Genomic DNA, 18,792 nt, shown 5'->3' on the forward strand with positions numbered 1-18,792 from the left:
GTGGAGGTACAGAAATCAGTAAAAATAATGAATAATCTTAACTTTGCGAAAATATTTTGTGCTTTGATCATCTTAAATTTGTTTCATCACACTATTGTCAAAGATAAGAGTTGTTTAAACATTGTAAATTGGCTGAATTCAAAATGAAAAATCAATAGATTGTCTTGAAAAAAAAAAAAAATCTTTTTGAGTTATACTATGTTTTTTTTGGCTACGAATGACACTATGACATCACATGCCCAAATATTATGAGGTTCTGCCAACAACATCGAGTTCTGCTGATGGGGCTACAGTTTGTATAGACTTTTGCAATGTCCCGAATATGATTCCCTTCAGGCAAGTGCAGTCCACATTTGTATGTAATAATTATTCAGAAATAGCATGATGCAGAATATCATGAAAAAATTCTGCCTCTAGTTCTCATCTCACTAATATGAAATGGGCAGATACCTGCTCCATGCCCCTGGCCCACTTTAACACAATCCAGTTGCTGCTGCTTGAGTTGCTGTCAACGTGATGGTTTCTTCACAGTGAACATCTGTCTCCTGTTACACTTAATATCTTGTACAGGATTTATACCTGTGCAATTCCTGCATGATTTTTTATTTCTCTATTATCACATCTTTCAAATTTCATCATCCAGACTAACCCAAAGTCAATTTTTTTGCTCAAGCAATACACTTGCCAGCTGGCAAAATTGGAAGGTTGGGAATCCTTTACTTATTGTCCGGGGAGCAATCATGAATGGGGAATAATAAATTAACAGCACCTATAACATCTCACAAAGACAACTTTGAACATGTTATCTGTCCATTTTCTATCCCACACTTAATCCTCCTTGACCATCCTCACTAACAGACACTGTCTCCCTGTCCCTCAATGCATTAAATCTGAAATCTTCAACATCATCAACAAATCACTCCACAGCCTCATCCCAATTTAACTCAGCAATTTCCTGCAGGATGATCTCCTTCACATTCTCTGTCGTTCTCTCATTGTCCCCTCCCTCTATTCCACAATTGGTATCAAAATCTTCTGTTCCCTTCAGTCTAACTTCCAGTTTCTTGACCCTCTCCCCCTCCTCCATTGTGTTCGCACGGATTGAAAGCCTCTCTCTTTCTCTAAGCTTTCACTCGCCTTTCTGAACATTCTCACTCATTCTGAGACCCACTTCCTCCCTCTTTAGTGAAGAATATCTTTTCTCTCTTCAAGTCGCTCTGCGACTGAAAGCATTTGCTGGTTTGATTAAACAGTGCGTCACCATTTATAAAACACATGCTGCAATTCAGAGTTTCTACCTTCCGCTGTTGAACTGCCTCACTTAATTTGACAATTCCAGTCTCAATAAGGTGAGAGACAAGAAAAGCAAATATCAGTTATGTCCTAGCTCCTTAAACTCCACTTTTCTGTCTATAGCTGGTCACTGCTTCCCCATGCAGTTACCTGGATTGTTTCTATACATTGTGTAAATACAAGCTCTGATCTTCTGTTCACTGTCACTCGCATCTTTTCCCCTCGTCCACTCCCAGAGCTCTACTCCCAGTCACTGCCATTCCCTCTGTCCACCATTACTAATGTACGTTCCTATCACTTCCATCCTTCCCTCTCCCGTTCATTGTCATTGATTCCCTGTCCTTCCCTCTTCCCTTAGTCCTGTTCCCAACTCAATGCTTATTTGAAACCTACAGTCTGCACCAACTGGAATCACTAAGTAGCAGCAGCACTTGACTAGAAGTGGTATTGAGAGGAGAGAGCTCAGCTTTTTGTTCAATGTTGATATGTTTATCAGAACCCCACATTGTGACTGTTGGTATGAAGTGTTCATGATTCACATGCATGACTACACTTCTCTGTCCCAGTTTTATGTTAGTAACTCTGAATATCCACTGTGAGGAAATTGCACTTACATTGGAAAACAGGAAAATCTGCATTTCCTTTGATAACAATGGATCCATTTTCCTTCACTTCACAATCATACAACTTCCCATCCTCTACTGTAACATGTTTGACTATCAGATAGGCTGTATTATTTAGTCGGATCCCATCAGTTTTCCTCCGGTTCTGCTGAGATGAGTCTCTCTGTTTCCAGTGAAGACTGACTGTATCTGAGAGTCTGGAGATGGTACAACTGAGAGTGATGTCACTGCCCACCACAGGCTGCTGTGGACTTGCTTCAGCTGTGAAAGACAGATCAATAAGATTTAATGTAATTAGTGGCATTTACAATCCAATGATTAGGTTCTAACTGATCTTGGGATGTGCTCATCATCAGCACATGTGGAGGTGTCAGCTGTGGCTCAGTTCATAGCACCCATGCCTTTGAATCAGAGGGTTGTGGGTTAATGTCCCACTCCTGGAAACCAAGAACTGTGATTGTACTCAAAAGAGTTGCAATCTGTGACTGTTGATAACTCGAAAGAGTATCAGCACTTGTACCTTCCTGCATTAAAGGGTCTGGCCAGATTAAACACAAGTGCATCTTACCAGTAGAACAACACAGTGGGGATGACAATTCTCGGTCGCCATCCACCAGCACAATTACCATTCCTGGAGTCATAGAGTGATTATTATGGTACAGATTCATGTTTAATTTAAGTTGATTCTAATTTGTGTTAAAGTTATAAAAAGTGAAATCTTGTTGGAAGTTTCTTCTTTGGAAGGGATTTGATAAATTTGGTTGTTTTGGTTCCCCACCGGGATTGTAACTAAATTAGGCTCACGTGGGGGATTAAACCCAGTGACTGTAAAAGGGATTCACTGGAACTTTGACTCTGGGGAATTTACGCCATCAGGACTGTCATGAGCTGAAATGTGCCTTTTTGGTGATAACTGTATCCATGGAACTCGGATGGAGTAAGTCTGTTGTCAGAGGCTACGTGATGATTAAACCCCGCGTGAGGGAAAGGAGTTAAACTCTACTTGAGGAAACCAGAATTATGAGGGACTTTGGAATCTGCACATGGTGCCAAACATTTGGAGGAACTGCCAGAACATTTTTACGATCTATCCTTGTTTTAGACTTGGCTTTAATCCTGGCTTTAATTCTGCTTAAATATTTGGAACCAATCAAATTCTCCGATATAAATCGGAGTTTCGGATGGTTCCAGGTGGAGGGTTGTTATCCAATAGAAGATTGACCTTCCTGGGCAATTCCTGTGTAGTCCTTGCCTGGGGACAGCTGGAGGTGGTCGGGGGGCACGGGGGAGTGGGTAGGGGGGTGCCAAGCACATCTTCCGGGTTACCTCCAGGTTAATTCTGGCCAGTAACTTCATAAATGAAACCCAGTGTTGGATATGCTTTGTGAACTCCTCTCAATATGTTCCAGCAACTTCAAAGATCAATGTGCATGAATTCCCCAGTGGGCCGTGGCCCCCTTTTTAATGTTAAAATCCCTCCCCCCTAGGCTGTCACTGAGAAGCCGTCTTCATTTAGCTGGTGGCCTCTCCACACGACGGGGAGTCGATCCGCTGATGGCAAAATGCTGATGGCCCGGAAAAATGGAGTTTAATAGGAATTTACATATTCCAATTGGGTTCCCACCTCCTTGTGATGGGCAGCCTGCCCGATTCTGGTCACACCATTAATAAAATTCCCCCATGGCAGGACATGGTCGGGGAGATAATCTGCCACAGATCCCTGTGAAATCCTGGGCACACCACTTCCATTCCCACCTCCTGGGGACAGGGAAAATTCTGCCCTTTGATTCTCTGATTTTCCCTCTATCTCACAATGATGAGAGTTAATAGCACAAGGGAGCTATTTGGTAACAGAATTCAGTACATCTTACAGAGAGACTGTCAGTGTATAGACCATAATAGTGTCTATCGGGTAGATTCCTCAGTTTGTTGTTTCTGGTTAAATTGTCAATATTCTTTAACTCAGGTTGACCATTTCAATAGAAACAATGAACAGAATCTTTCCCCTGATAATTATAATGAGAGATGTGCATCGCACTGGCTAATATAAAGCTCCTGGGCTAATTTTCATGCCACAACCCCACCCCCAGCCCTGTTTCCTGGAACTATCCCATCCCTGGGCCATTTTCCTGGAGGCAGCTTGGGAGTCAGGAAGGCTACCCAAAGTGGGAGGAGTTAAAGGCCTATCAAGGGCAATCAGCAAACTCAGACTGAAATTTTCCAGTCGGTCTGTGGGCCTCCTGAGGCCTGGGGGAACTAGGCCAGCTACCTGCCGGCTACCACCCGGTGGCTGAGCAGGGGGACAAATACTCATGACTGGCTTTCAGGTCCTCCCCACTTGCACAGCCACAGCTACAGCCATAGGCCACACTGTAGAGGGTTCCACTTCCACAATTATGATCCGATTGCTGGGACAAAATTTTAATTTAAAAGATTAAGAAGTTTGGAGAAGGGACACCTCAAGATGGATGCAACCCCTCTCTCTTACCGGAGCTGCAGGCTGCTGTTTTATCTGATCCTCCCATTGGTCCTCAGCTTCGAGAGTCCGGCCACCATCCTCAAATAGCAGGCCAGCCTGCCCTCTAATTGACCAATTCAAGGAAAATCACTGCTGGGTGACTGTGCCCATACAGGGGCAGGATTGTAAACCCCATTTGACCCAAACATCGGCGTCCCGACCCAAAATCCAAAATCCTGAACAATGTGATCCCGGCAATCTCTCATCATTACACCTGAAATTATTTACGGAGAATCATTGTTTTTTTCTGTATTATGTTCCACTCACCTTTGATCCCAAATATTTCATAACGTTTCAGGATTTCATTTTTTGGCTGTGTCTGAGTCAAGGTGAACAATCCAGCAAATTGAATTCTGGGATAGTGAATTCTCAGATCAATGGTATTCCGATCTTTTATTATCCTCTGGAACAACTCGCTGGTTTTAAATTGTCTGCTCCATTTTGCGCTCCACCAGCCCGATCTGTCTCTCCGAAAAGTAACCAGCTGTTGGATTTCTTGCCCTGAGTGTGGTTTCCATTTCCAGACAACAGGACCATCTCCAGGATTGTCTGGTCCTTTTAGTGAGATATCACCTCTCTTATCCAAAAAATAAATATGATTTGTGTTACCTGTTAGAAAGAAGAAATGTAATTATTTTAATGGTAAATCTCAAATTCTTAATCCAAGTTCTTAATCCAATGTCTGTAATAATTCATAATAAAAGCAGAATACTGCAGATGCTGAAAATTTGAAATTAAAACAGAAAATACTGGGATTATTCAGGAGGTCTGGCAGCATCTGTGAAGAGAGAAAAATACTTAATATTTTGGCTGTAATTTGCCGTCCCCGTTGGTGTCGGGCGTCATGGTGGGCGTGAGTGAACAATATGGCGAGAAGGCCAAAATTCGGTTCCACTCTGTTGTGAAACCAGCTTTGCGAACGTCCCCTCCACCCGTCAATAGGTGACCACGTTTCCTGCTGCCACACATCAGGAATGTCATTTTCATACATCTGCATATTATTATAAGCCCTGCCCACTGGAATCATCCCCCCATGCTGGATCATCTGGGAATATCGGCGAGATTATACGCCGACGTGTTTCACAGCAATATGGAAAAGACGGTGCACCTGGTGAGCTGAATTTCCAGAGGAACTCGGGGGCGAGTGTGCACTAACGTTACAAAGCGCTCGCCAGGGTCGCCTGTTTGAACTTAAGGAACAGGCGCCACACATTCAGGCGAGAGCACAGGCATTTCGCTATTTCCCGACTGGCTGACTGTGCGGTTCTGGAGCAAGTGCTGCTCTGCCGTTGGTGGGGGTGGGAAGGCAGCACAGCCTGATGGTGGTGCAGAAGTACATGCAGGGAGCGGGGCAGAGGCGGAGGGAGATGGCCACACATTAGGGAAACATTGTATGAAGTGACCGTTCCTCCACAGCTGAGACAGTTCAGATGCAGCCACATTGACATGCTTGGAGTCGGGCCTCTAGCTTCTCTTCCCAGTGAAGCAATGCAGAGGCATGAAAGTGCCACCAAATGCCCCTGAAATTTTCACCACTCGGGAACAAACTGCAAACAGTTGAGCGGTTTAGTGGACTACAGAACAACTGGACGAATGGGAAAGTCATACAATCTCCTTGCAAAAGCTGGTCATGGAGCAGTCACTAGTGGAGGCGCTCACAGCCCCTTGCAATGTCTTCATTCAGTTTTGGACTAGTCTCCCCCATGGTTCAAGCTAACAGTGCAGCCTTGCAGTGGAGGTTAGGAGAATGCCTGCACCCGAGCTGAGAGCACACCATGCAGTCCAGTGGGCAAAGCTGCCGTCAGTTGGTCCTGTGGAGTAGGGTAGATGTAGGTGGGGTTTTGGGCAGCCATGCAGTGCACTGAACTCTGGTCATCCCAGTGGTGGCCAGCAGTCTCCAACATGCATTAAGGGGCTTTTAGACTTAACCAAGAGAGGTTCTATGTACACCCATGCTAACCTACGCGTCTCTCTCTTTCATCTGGCAGGAGCATGGAGTCTGGTGAACTATCTGTATACCTCGTGGTGCACAGAGAGCAGGGACGAAGGAGAAGAGCGAGATGGAGGCACATGGGTGGGCGGGGGGGGGGGGGGGGGGGGGTAGCAGCACCCTCAGGAAGAGGCAGCTGGGGGTCCTGTGCATGGCGCTGATGAGCCACAGTGAGCCTCACTGATTGGCACCCAACTAGACCCAGGGTCTACAGACGACACTTGTCATTCCTGTAGATGAGTGAGAAACATTGTTGCCGAAGACCGCGCATGACCAGGGAACTGATAATTCACATCTGCCAGTGACGGCAGGATTTGTTGCCATGGAGACATAGAAGGTATCCACTGCCAGTGGCCTAGAAAGTGACCAAAGCACTCAATTTTTAAGTCAGTGGCTCCTTTCTGGGGTCCACAGGTGATCTCTGTGGGATCTCACAAGCCTCCACATACAATGGCAACCCGGAGGCATGGATTGGGGGCAGGGATTTAACGTAAGAGGTAGAAGGATAAGAGGGGATTTGAAGAGAAACATTTTCCCCCAGAGGGTGGTGGGAGCCTGGAACTCAGTGTCTGTAAGGGTGTTTGAGTCAGAAACTCTCATAATACATAAGATGCAACACGCCATGGATGTTATATTCATGAAGGCACACAGCTTTGTGCAATGAGCCCCAGATCAGGAAAGCCAGGATGAAAGAGCACTGGGATTTGTGCAGGTCTCAGGTTTCCCACAGGTGCAGGGTGCCATTGACTGTACTGACGTGGTACTCAGGTCTCCATGGTAACAAGCAGACATCTTTGTCAACCGCAAGGACTTCCAGTTTCTGAATGTTCAGCTGGTGTGCAACCACCACAAACGCATCCTACAGGTCTGCAGGCAATTGCCAGGGAGTGTCCACAACACCTATCTTCTCAGCAGGTCTCAGACCCCTGACATCTTCCAGCGTCCACAGGCTGCAGGGTTGGATCCTGGGGGACAAGGGCTACCCACAGAGGACGTGGCTGATGACGCCTGTGAGGCGGCCTCAGAATACAGCAGAGCGACGGTATAATGAGGCTCATGCTGCAACTTGCACCTTGGTGGAGCAGACCATCAGGATGTTGAAAGTGAGGTTGTGGTGCCTGGACTCTGCAATATATACTCCCCAGAGGATTTCACGCATCGTCATCACTGCTGCACCCTTCACAACCTGGCACTGCAACCTGGGGAGGAGCTGCCTGAGGAGAAGATGGAGGAGTTGATTGTCTCTTCCATTGAAGAGGACGTCAACAGGGATGAGGGTAATGAGATACTCGAAGGGGAGGATGACAGCGATGAGGCTATCGTGTTGTCCAGGTGAGGCAGGCACTTTCGGGAGGCCCTCATAGCTGCTAGATTCGTGGAGAATGTTGTCGACTTGCCGTGAAGGGGCTCCATAGATCCTCACCTTGCATCTGTGAACATTTGACTCCTGTCTGGCTGATGGCAGTGCACATACCCTCTGTGATAAGGCTCCTGTCATGCAGATGCAGCGGATGCCCATAGTCCCTACATTCCAGAAGGATGATGATGACACGCGGTGGAGAATCTCCGTAGATCCACACATAGCTTATGTGAATGTCTGGCTCCTGTCTGGTCGATGGCAACCCTCTTGCGCTCTGTGAACAGGATCATATCATGGGAATGTTCTGGGGAAACCTTAACTTCTCCTGTTCCTATGGCATCCTTCATGAGCAGATGCCTCCAGGACCACACTGTCACCGGACACAGATGCTGATGAGATGGTGGGCCAGCCACACCTCAAAGGTGCTGAGAGCACAGCACACAGAGAAAATGATGGTACTCTGTGCCACCGGCCCAGGACACTCTGGCAGCAAAGATAAGCCTATTGAGGTCCAGGCATGACTATTGTGCCCAGTGACAGTGAAGGCACCATCAGTGTGCTGGGAAGGTTGCATAAGCACAGGGAAGAGGCCTTGGACTGAGACACCTGCCTTTATCTTGTGCAGGAACCAAGATTTCACATCAGAGTGACACGGACACTGCTCATCAGAACATGGAGCCATAGGCAAGGAGACATCCTTGGGAGTTTATTTACAACAGTGAACATTATGTACAAGTGATTCACACCAGTGCCCAGCCTGTGCTTCCTGGTTGGTCTCAGGTGCAGCTCATTACTGCTGAGCTGTGGCTGTTGCTGTGGTTGAGCTTGGTGCTGCCTGTGGCTGTTCCTGCTGCTGTTTTCCTGTGGCTGTTCCTGCTGCTGTTTTCCTGTGGCTGTTCCTGCTGCTGTTTTCCTGTGGCTGTTCCTGCTGCTGTTTTTCTGTGGCTGTTCCTGCTGATGTTTTCCTGTGGCTGTTCCTGCTGCTGTTTTTCTGTGGCTGTTCCTGCTGATGTTTTCCTGTGGCTGTTCCTGCTGCTGTTTTCCTGTGACTGTTCCTGCTGCTCTTTTCCTGTGGCTGTTCCTGCTGCTGTTTTCCTGTGGCTGTTCCTGCTGCTGTTTTCCTGTGGCTGTTCCTGCTGCTGTTTTCCAGTGACTGTTCCTGCTGCTGTTTTCCTGTGGCTGTTCCTGCATCTGTTTTCCTGTGGCTGATCCTGCTGCTGTTTTCCTGTGGCTGTTCCTGCTGCAGTATTCCAGTGTTTATTCCTGCTGCTGTGCAATTTTTTGTTCCTGTTCCTGCTGCTGAAGTATTCATGTGGCTGTTCCTGCTGCTGTGGTACTTCCTTCTAGTCCTCAACTGGATCAAGAGGACTGCTGCCAAAAAGTCTGCTGCTGCTAGTCTAGTAGAACCTGCTACTGCAGGGTAGGGCCTTGTGATGCCTAGCAAGGTCTGAAGAGCCTGGGAGTGGGAGTTTGGGGAGAGCTGAAGGGGAGAGCACTCAACAACAGCTCGAGGGGGAGGACTTTTGCTGCAAGAGGTGGGAGCCTGTGGGAGAAATGAACTGTATTTTGTCTCTCTGGCTGTCTGCAGGGGTAGGAATGCAACATTCGTGCAGGGAGGGCTGTGAGAGACTGAACATTGAGGGGAAGGAGACCTGTACCCTACTCTATCTTCCCTTGCCCCGCCTGTGTTTGCTAACAGTGCCCAGAGCCAGCTGCATCTACAGATAGTTACCATCATTCCTGAACGGTGCCTGGGCAATGCTAGCTTTGTGAGGGTCCTGGGGGAGAGTATAGTAACCGATGCCCCTCTTGTGGCGCAGGACTGTGATTATCCTGCTGCCTAAGAGGCAGGATCTCCGCCACCTGAAGAACTGGTGCCCAGTCTCCCTCCTCAGCACGGATGACAAAATCTTTACCAGGGCAATGTCTTTTCACCTTGTCACCGTGCTGGACCACATGATCCACCCTGACCAGTTCTACACAGTCCCGGGATGCACCATCTTCGATAACATCCGTCTGGTCTGGGATATTATCCACTTTTCCCACAGGACTGGTGTGTTGAGTGCCTTCCTTTCTCTTGACCAGGAGAAGGCGTTCGACAGGGTGGATCACGAATATTTATTCAGGACTCTGCAAGTATTTGGGTTCGGGCTGCATCATGTCACTCAGACTTGACTTCTGTACGCTGCCACAGGCTGTCCGGTTAAGGTTAACGGGTCCCTGACGGCGCCCCTTCACTTTGGGAGAGGAGTGCGTCAGGGCAGCTCCTTGTGTGGCCAATTGTGTTCTATCTGTGTGGAGCCTTTCCTGCACCTCTTGTGGAGGAGGTTGTCGGGATTGGTTCAGCGTGGGCCGGGCATCGGGGTGGTCATCTCAGCTTACACGGATGACGTGCTCCTCATGTTCACTGACCCAGCTGACCTGTGGAGGATGGACGAGTGCCAGGAGGTCTACTCTGCTGTGTCCTCTGCCAGGATCAACTGGGACAAGTGTTCTGGACTTTTGATTGGTCAGCGGCAGATGGATCCCGCACCTGAGGAGCTCAGGCCTTTCACCTGGAGCAGGACAAGCCTCATCTACCTGGGGGTCCACCTCTGCCCTGCTGAGGAATCCTGGCCGGTGAACAGGCAGGAGCTGGAGGCCAAAGTCACCACTCGCCTGCAGCGCTGGACAGGACTGCTCCGAGTGCTGTCTTACCATGTTCGAGTTCTGGTCATAAACCAGCTGATTGCCGCCATGTTGTGGTACCGGCTAGTCACTTTGAACCCTCCCCCAGACATTGTCACTAAAATCCAAAGAATGCTCGTTGGACTCTTCTGGGGCAAAAGGCTGCACTGGGCCGCTGTTGAGGTTCTGAGTCTCCCGCTTAGGGAGGGCGTTCAGGCCCTGGTGTGCCTACACACCCAGATGGTGACTTTCCGGCTTCAGTTCCTGCAGCGATACCTTGATAATTAGCTCTTTGCAGAGGAGGTCTTTAAATATGTTGCCCGGATTACTGAAGGCCTCAGGTGATGGCGGGGCAGGCGATTCAGAGGCTGCCCCACCACCAACCCAGCGTGTTTGCCGGGATTGAACTATTAATGAGGCTGGAGATGCTGGGAATGTTACGATACGGTTTGAAAATCTATCATTGTGGCTGGCAGGGAAAGCGTCCTTTTTCCCATCTGGAACCACACTTAGTGCACTTTGGGTCTAATATGACTCTTCTTCAGAACTGGGATCGGATAGAAATGTGATGAGCTTTATGCTGTTGAAAATGTGGGGGGGTTGCAGGTGGAGCAAAATAAAAGGTCAGGGATAGGTTAGAGGTCTGGAGAGATTAAATGACAAATATGTCACAGAACACAAGAAAAGACCATGGTAATAATAATATTAAAGAGTAAAGCAGGTGTTAGTAGCAGAATAAAGGAAGTTGTTGGAACTTGCATTCCTCAACCCCTGAAAGGAAGAGAAAATATTTCTTGTTCAGGCGTTGGATGAGACAAAGAATGAAGTGGAACTGGGGACAAGGAGAGCTTTGAGATCGGGTGAGTGTGTGCTGCTGAAGGGAGAGGTCGAGTGTGTACATATGGCGGCAGATGTAATAATTATAGTGTTAACTTAAGAGTCATATTTTTATAATCAGCGAATAATATTGTCTTCATTTCAATCACTATTACAGAGAAAAACAGAACAATCCTATTATATTCAGTCTATTGATTATGAGATTTAGCTGAATATACAACACGAAAAAAAAAACAATCAAATAAAAAAGAGGGGACGTGTTTAAATCCTTATACAGAATATAAAGGTTCCAGAACTCCTTGTGACTCCTGGTCTACAGGGGACATTATCAGGATGGACAGGAGCTCATGGGAGAGAAACTGGGGAAGGATACAGTTATGTGGGTCTCCATCCTGTTTATCTTGTAATGGGGTTTCCCAAGTTGGGATGAGTTCAGGTGTTTCCTGCGTCCACTCTTCACTGTGTCTGAAATGTGACGGGGATAAACCAGCTCTAGGAATCTGACTGGCAGTGTATTTCAGGTGCTGTGCCTTATCAGTGCAGGTGACATCCATGGCTGTGATGGTGAAAAATGTACTTAATGCATTTGAATATTTCCAAATGGCCCCTGGTGACATTAGTCCCATCTTTCAGTCAATAGTTCGTCATTCACTGGAATATATTTCCACCTTCAAATCATCATCAGCCTTTATTTTAAAGGGTAAAAGTGAAATAGTAAAATCCTCACTATATCCAATATTTTGGTTACATTTTCACATCACAAATACTAGAATCACAATAGCTCTGGTTGAAAAACCAAACTGTGTAAAACTATTAAACTTTTTCAAATTAAATTTGAGTTGAACAGTATCGTGTAAAAAAAAAACAAATATGGTTGGGGATGCTGGAAATCTGAGATAAAAATACAATCTGCTGGAAACACTCAGCAACTCCGGAAGCATCTGTGGAGAGAGAAAGAGAGGCAATGGGCCCAATTTTAAATCTGTTTTAACGAATGAGCTTTAATTGAATTAAAATCTCACTCGTTTTAACTTTTCAGGTCAATGACTTATCGTCAGTTCTGACGGACCTGAGTATTTCCATCATTTTGCGTCGCTACAATAGGTTCTATAGGCTCAAACAATAAAGTACTTTCAACTGTTCCTCATTTTAGAACCATAAATTCACATTTGAATATTATTATATATTGGAAACCTGAATTCTGTAACATATGTAACCGGTTGACAATTGAGTGTTTAAATATCAAATATATGGATTCCAGAAAGAGTTCCACGGAGTGATTGTGATACTTTGAAATGTGACAGCAAGCTATATGATAGAAGTTTGTTATATGCAAGAGTATATGTAGAGGTGAACAGGGAAATTCAGAGATAGTTCAGGAAACGGAGTTAAGAGCAATGAGATATATGTTCAAAATTTTCATGTTATTAAATTGTTCCATTGCTGGAATCGGAAAAGTGAACTTACATGTCCTGTTAAAAGGAGCAGGAACATAATAATAAAGACATTATTTCCTTTCACAATAGTAGATATGTAAATTCATTAAACACTATGATAGTGTAAAGTAAGATAATTGTGACTGATGGAAATAAGGCACTTACTTTGTGTGAAAACAGGCGGAAGTAGAAACACAAAGAAACTGAACATCGAACCAGCTGGCAATTTGCTGCAGGAAAATCGTAGACTCATTTCACAGATTCAGTCTCTTTGCCTGTGAGAAATATACATTTAGATACAGTTATTGATTATATAGCACCAAAAAAACATGAAGTGTAACTGAAACACATTTCTTCAATGTGTTTATCACTCAGACTGTGTATATAATGAAATGAAGTAAAACATCTTAACATATTATTTCCTCATTCTCATTGGGAAATATAAAACGTGCAATGAAATTCTTCAGTCATGATACCACCTCTCCCTCTGATAAGCGTAATAAAAGTTATACATATTCACATACAACGGACCATATATAATCCACATTTATCCCACAGCAACATACTCTCCTCTGCCGGCAGGTTTGAAGGCAGGAGGGCTCATAAAATCCAATGGGTGTCCTGCCCACTGCCCACCCACCCATTGCTAAACTGTCTCAAATTTTATTCTGCTGTATAGTATCATGTGACACGTAACGAATCAGCTCTAAGTGTGGGGAACCTTAGAGTGGGAGTTCTTCTTCTCGTTGTGGAGCTTGTTGGAAGCATGTAACTGCTGCTACAGCCTGTAAATAAAGTTTAATGTTTCTAATGAGAAGCCTGTCTGGAAAATCAAGCCCAAAACAACCAATGAGTACCTTTAGCGACACATTCATAAGGGCCTCATCACGTACACATTGCCATTTCACCTGTGGTGGGGGGAGGCCAATGCCATGTGGGAAGCCCAGCTGCTTTAGCTGCTCGAACTGCTGTCGGGCAAGGGAGTGACCTCATTGGTGGGCATCCTGTGCTTATCAGTGTCAGACTCCTCAGCCACAATGGTCCCACTCCCTACTGGCCTCTCCAACCTGGCCCCATTCCCATCAACTTCCTCACCTGGGTCTGTCAGCCTGGTCCTGGTGATACCCTCAACTTATCTTAATTCCCCGCTTCTCTTTTTTGGGAGTGCCTAGAGACTGCTGCTTCCATCTGCCACTGCTGTGACTAGAGACTGCTGGCCATATGACTGGCTGCCAGCTCTCTATGTCAGAATTTCCTCCCACAATAGGGACAAAAGTCTCACCTTAAGGCAATAAACGCTGCTGCCAGTGTGATGGGCAGAACCCCCAGTGACTTTTAAGACGGGGATGTAGGGATCATGATGCCCTGTAACATCCAGCCCATAGACTTTTAAACTAAAAATAAAGTAATTGAATTAGGAATTAAAAAGAGAAATGTAATTACCAATTATAGGAAGAATAGACAAAAAATACATTTACAAAAGATCTCTCCAGCAAAACTATTTAAATGATATTGATCAAAAAAAATTGAATTTTATGCAAATGAGTGTACTAATTGACAGCAATTAATATTTATGCACTCATGTAAAGCTTATTGATAATACCAATATAATAATAAACTTCCAACGGCATTATCATCGCTAAATCACCCATCATCAATAGCCTGGGGATCACCATTGAACAGAAACTCCATCGTACCAACCATGTAAATGTTGTGGCTGTTGGAGAAGGTGAAAGGCAGGGTACATTGTGGCAAGTGCTTCCCCAATAAACTCCCCACCTTCTACAAGGCCAAAGTCAGGAGTGTGATGGAATATTCTCTTCCTGCCAAGGTAAGTACATCTGCAACTGAACAAGAAGCTTGACTATCCCAGACAAATTAATCTGCTTGATTGGAAACCCATCCAATACCTTAAACATTCATTTTTTCCACCACTAGCATAACATTGATGCAGTGTGTTCAATCTACAGGATGCGCTGCACAGCACAACAAGGCTGTATCACAGGACTTCCAAAATCTATGACCTACAGACTAGGTGTGTATTATATATGGAAAATGATGGTGCTTCTGCCTGTGCGCAGAGAAACACCGTTTGTTCCTCAGATCTCGAGCTATGCGGTCTGGCTCTGTAGTTTGATGGTTTCAGCACTACAGGAGGTGGAGAAGAATAAAATGGCGCTGTTTCTGCTTCCAATGACTTCTGAGGTGGTCGGTGCCGATTGCCATCTTTTGAAATGCACTCGTTCAGTTGTCCTGTGTGCATCATGAGAAAGCAGAATGGGCAGACCACATTGTCAGTCAGCATTTAACACTGATTGGATAGGTGACCTGCAATTTTGGACCTCACACGTCCTCTTACCACCGCTCTTAACAACGCAACTGAACTTGGGCTCAGCTGCAATGAGGGACCCTCAATCAGCATTATTTAAATGGTTCACTATGGAACATCCAGGGAGAGAGTTTTTGATATTCTTTTGCTGTTTTGGTGGAAGTCTGTGTCCTGTGTGGTGGCACCAGTCAGCCATTCCCGCCATCTCCAAGCTGCCACATCAATCCGAGTCGTCTGTTTGAGGACAGATTACTGGAGTGCTGTCTGAAACTGGGAATCCCTTTGAACACTGGCATCCTCGGCCATGATGACAGCGGCCTGAGCCTGGAAGTCAAAAAGCTGAATTACATGGAAACCAACAGAGATCTCATGAGCTCAGCCTGAGTTTCCACGTCAACACTGAGACAATGATTGGCTTCAGATTGTGCCACAATGGAAGCTGAGACATTGATCATCAAACGCTGCAACATTGCTGGGTTCACAAATATTCTTATGGTGTTGACCACTATTTCCCGCTCTCCTTTCCAAGCTCCATAAAAATCCCTGCTCCATGGTCCTTGACAGTGACAATAGATCTGTGGCAGGCCCGCCAATGCATCAAACATTTTGGTCGACATGCCCACCAGCTTTTTTCTATGTGCCACCACATCACAGTCCATATCTGAGCCCTCTGCGGGAGCACACATTTGTAACTTCACTCTCCAGGAAGCTGGGACACTGGCCTGACTCACCACATGCAGATCTCACCTCTATAACACCCACTCAAGTTTTCATTCTTCCTGTATCTGAGCCGGTGCCTTTGTGTGTCAGATCAAGTGGTGGTCCTTTCTCATCGGAGGTTTTTCTCGGCCAGCATCCTCGTTCACTAATGACTGGCCAAGTATTCTCGTGCCTCTGAAGGAATAAATTCACATGGGGAGAGTTGAGGTGAGTGAAGAGGGTGTGGTTAGAAATCATGAAATGTATGGTTACACCATCTCCTGTTTCTACATCATACCAGATTGTGAGATGAGTGTAATGTGGTCTTTCAGAAGGTACATAAGGCAGGAACAGTCTGTCATCCTCAATGGTTTCAGCAAACCTAGTTGGCTCAGCCTGAATGATGGTCATTCCAATAGTATTGAGCACTAGGTGGTTAGAGGATGCAATCGAGCCTGTCCCCATTGGTTCTCTGCTGCTCGCTCCTGTTATGTGTTACCTTATGTACTGAAAATGAAACAGGAGAGGGTCAGTGAATGTGTTGCCACGTGTTTGTCTTCCATGGATGAATAGCTGGGAGTATGTATTTTAGAGGAGATGCAGAGCATTTGAATGTTAGGCATGATCCCTGATTACTAGAAGCTATAGGTAGGGGTGTGGCTCATTGATTAATGTGTGAGGATGGTGATGCGGATGGAGGCAATAGCATTGAAAAATGCATTCACTGACCTTCACTACTTGTCTGAGGTCATTGAACCTTTTCTGCCACTGTGTCCAGATCCTCAGGGCCAGAAACCTGGCATTGACCTCTGTAGCTATTTGCTCCAATTGCCATCTAAGTGCTGATTGGGAAGGCTTCTTAACCTCCTGTGGAAAGGTGAATTCTCCCTTCCTTGCCACCTCCTGCATTAGGGCATCTAGCGCTGTACCTGAGAACCCAGGAGTCTGCTCCCCAGCTCTTGCTGCCCTAATTCTCCGGTTTTATCCTGCTGGAAAAAGTCTCTCCCATCCAAGTCCAGCACCTGCAGCAGTCAGAATACACCTCCCGTTTAAGAGGTAAAGGTTGGCATTAAGAAGTGCCAAATAACTTTGAGTGGGACTAGCCTCACACTAACCTGGGCCTCCTGTGAAACATGAAGCTACAGTGCATCAGATTAACACCTCATTCAAATGACGACACCTCCAAAAAAAATAAAATTTCAAATATACAAAAGTAAAACACTCAGGATGCTGGAAACCTGATATAAAAACAAATAATACTGGACATTCTCAGCAGGTCAGGCAGCATCTGTGGAGAGAAAGAGAGTTTATGTTTGAGGTCAAGATGACCTTTCATCAGAATGGACTGAAGAATCAGTTGAGATTAGATATCCAGACCCCTGGAGTCGGATTCACAATCTTCTGACTCTGATCGGAAAGGGCCACAAATAAGTCCAGACGAACACTTCATATTTTGAACATTTCAACTGAAATGTGTAACAAGTGATTTTTAAATGTGGCACTACAAATGAAATACATCATACCAACTCTGGAATACAAGTTAAATTATTTATTTCCAGGCCAGTAAATGTTGGGCATAATTGTCATTTGGTTGTCTAATTGCCCTGACTTTGATCATGTGAGCAGCACAATGAAGTAAATGGTTATCTTTGTTTCACAGATTTAGAACCACAGCCACATCCTTCAACATTCTGCCTAAGACCCCAATGTGGTTCATCTAAAACTGTGACAGGAAGATAATCATCTACTGCTTCGGGTTAGTCACGTGACCAGAGTCAGGAACCGTGAGGCAAGCCCATAAATTACATTATTTTCCAACATTTTAAAGAGACAAGTCCTCCTGATTATATATTTACATACTGCATACTTGAAGGATAAGGTATCTGATATGGTGCTACTCACAGTAGGTCTGAGGGTGGTTTGTAAGAACAGGAGCATTGTACCACATCACAAGCACTGTGCTGAGAAAGGGAAACTTTGACAATATGAAGCTGCAAGATTTCATTGCCGTGCTTTTGAAGCTGAATTAGAAGGTAACAGGTTGGCAGATCCTTAGGTCAATTAGAGTTTCTGCTTTTTCCTGTATCATATTCACTGGAGGAGCTGAATTAAAATTAGGGGTAGCTGCTGAGTCCATGTTAAAGACAACCAATCAAGTTTGTCCATCATGATTCACCTGTTCTGTTGCATTGTATTTGCTGACTTTAATTTTTTATTTTCCTACGAGGCATTTTCATTTCAATTGGACATCATGGATTGGTTAAAGAATTGAATAGACAACTGAAGTTTGAAGGACAACGAAAACCTCAAGTAGAACCAGAACATCACATGGCAAACTAGAGAAACCAAGACTAGTTATAGATAAAAAAAATTACATTGGCCAGGCAACAAGCAGGAGAGATTAAAATGTGTAAAATGGCAGATGGCATTCATTCAGTTGTAAGAAACCTCCTTGGAGTTTTATGAAAAAGACAAAACCACATGAACAGGCACTTGATGTCCTTGTTTAGCCTCATGAGGAACAGGGTGCAGCAGAAGAACTGATTTGAAAGTGTAAACATTCAGAAAGTAGCAGATCTTTGAGCAACGTGTTCGATTACTCAAACCACATTTAAATCAATCCATTAAAAAGAATTATGATCACATTTAGATTGCTTATCTTGTGGGAAGAGACTTGCAGAAACACTGAGACTGAGCAGCAAAGCTCCCAGTACAGAGATAGACAACAAACTGAGACTCTCAGTCCTTACTCTGCACAATTAATTCATTGTCGTTTTCTCTTGTGAAACCACAGAACGGGCACTTCCACTTTCTTTGCAGCTCTGGATTGTGACATGATCAGAGCTGTTAACATTCAAGCTGAGATAGAAAATATTATAATAATATTTTATATATTGAACTCCGGAAAAGGAGATAACCTGACAAAGAATCTGAAGTTGTGGAGCATGTTCCACACATATCAGGAAGCCACCTGAAAGACTGAAATTGTAAGCTCCTTCCCCAGTGTAAATATTATGTTGTCTTGAAAAATATGTACTTG

General features: G+C 45.1%; 1 protein-coding gene across 1 annotated transcript; it reads right to left on the minus strand.

Moving 5' to 3' along the window:
* Window positions 1–1,866: 1,866 nt before the first annotated feature.
* LOC144674076 (uncharacterized) lies at window positions 1,867–18,188 on the minus strand. The gene is made up of 4 exons (XM_078535598.1): window positions 18,128–18,188; window positions 12,890–12,999; window positions 4,702–5,043; window positions 1,867–2,177 (listed from the first exon to the last, which is right to left on the minus strand). The coding sequence occupies exons 2-4, from the start codon at window positions 12,975–12,977 to the stop codon at window positions 1,867–1,869; spliced, it is 741 nt and encodes a 246-aa protein (XP_078391724.1). The 5' UTR covers window positions 12,978–12,999; window positions 18,128–18,188.
* Window positions 18,189–18,792: the final 604 nt, after the last annotated feature.

This window comes from Cetorhinus maximus, unplaced genomic scaffold, assembly GCF_964194155.1.
Source record: "Cetorhinus maximus unplaced genomic scaffold, sCetMax3.hap1.1 HAP1_SCAFFOLD_550, whole genome shotgun sequence".
Classification (NCBI taxonomy): Eukaryota; Metazoa; Chordata; class Chondrichthyes; order Lamniformes; family Cetorhinidae; genus Cetorhinus; species Cetorhinus maximus.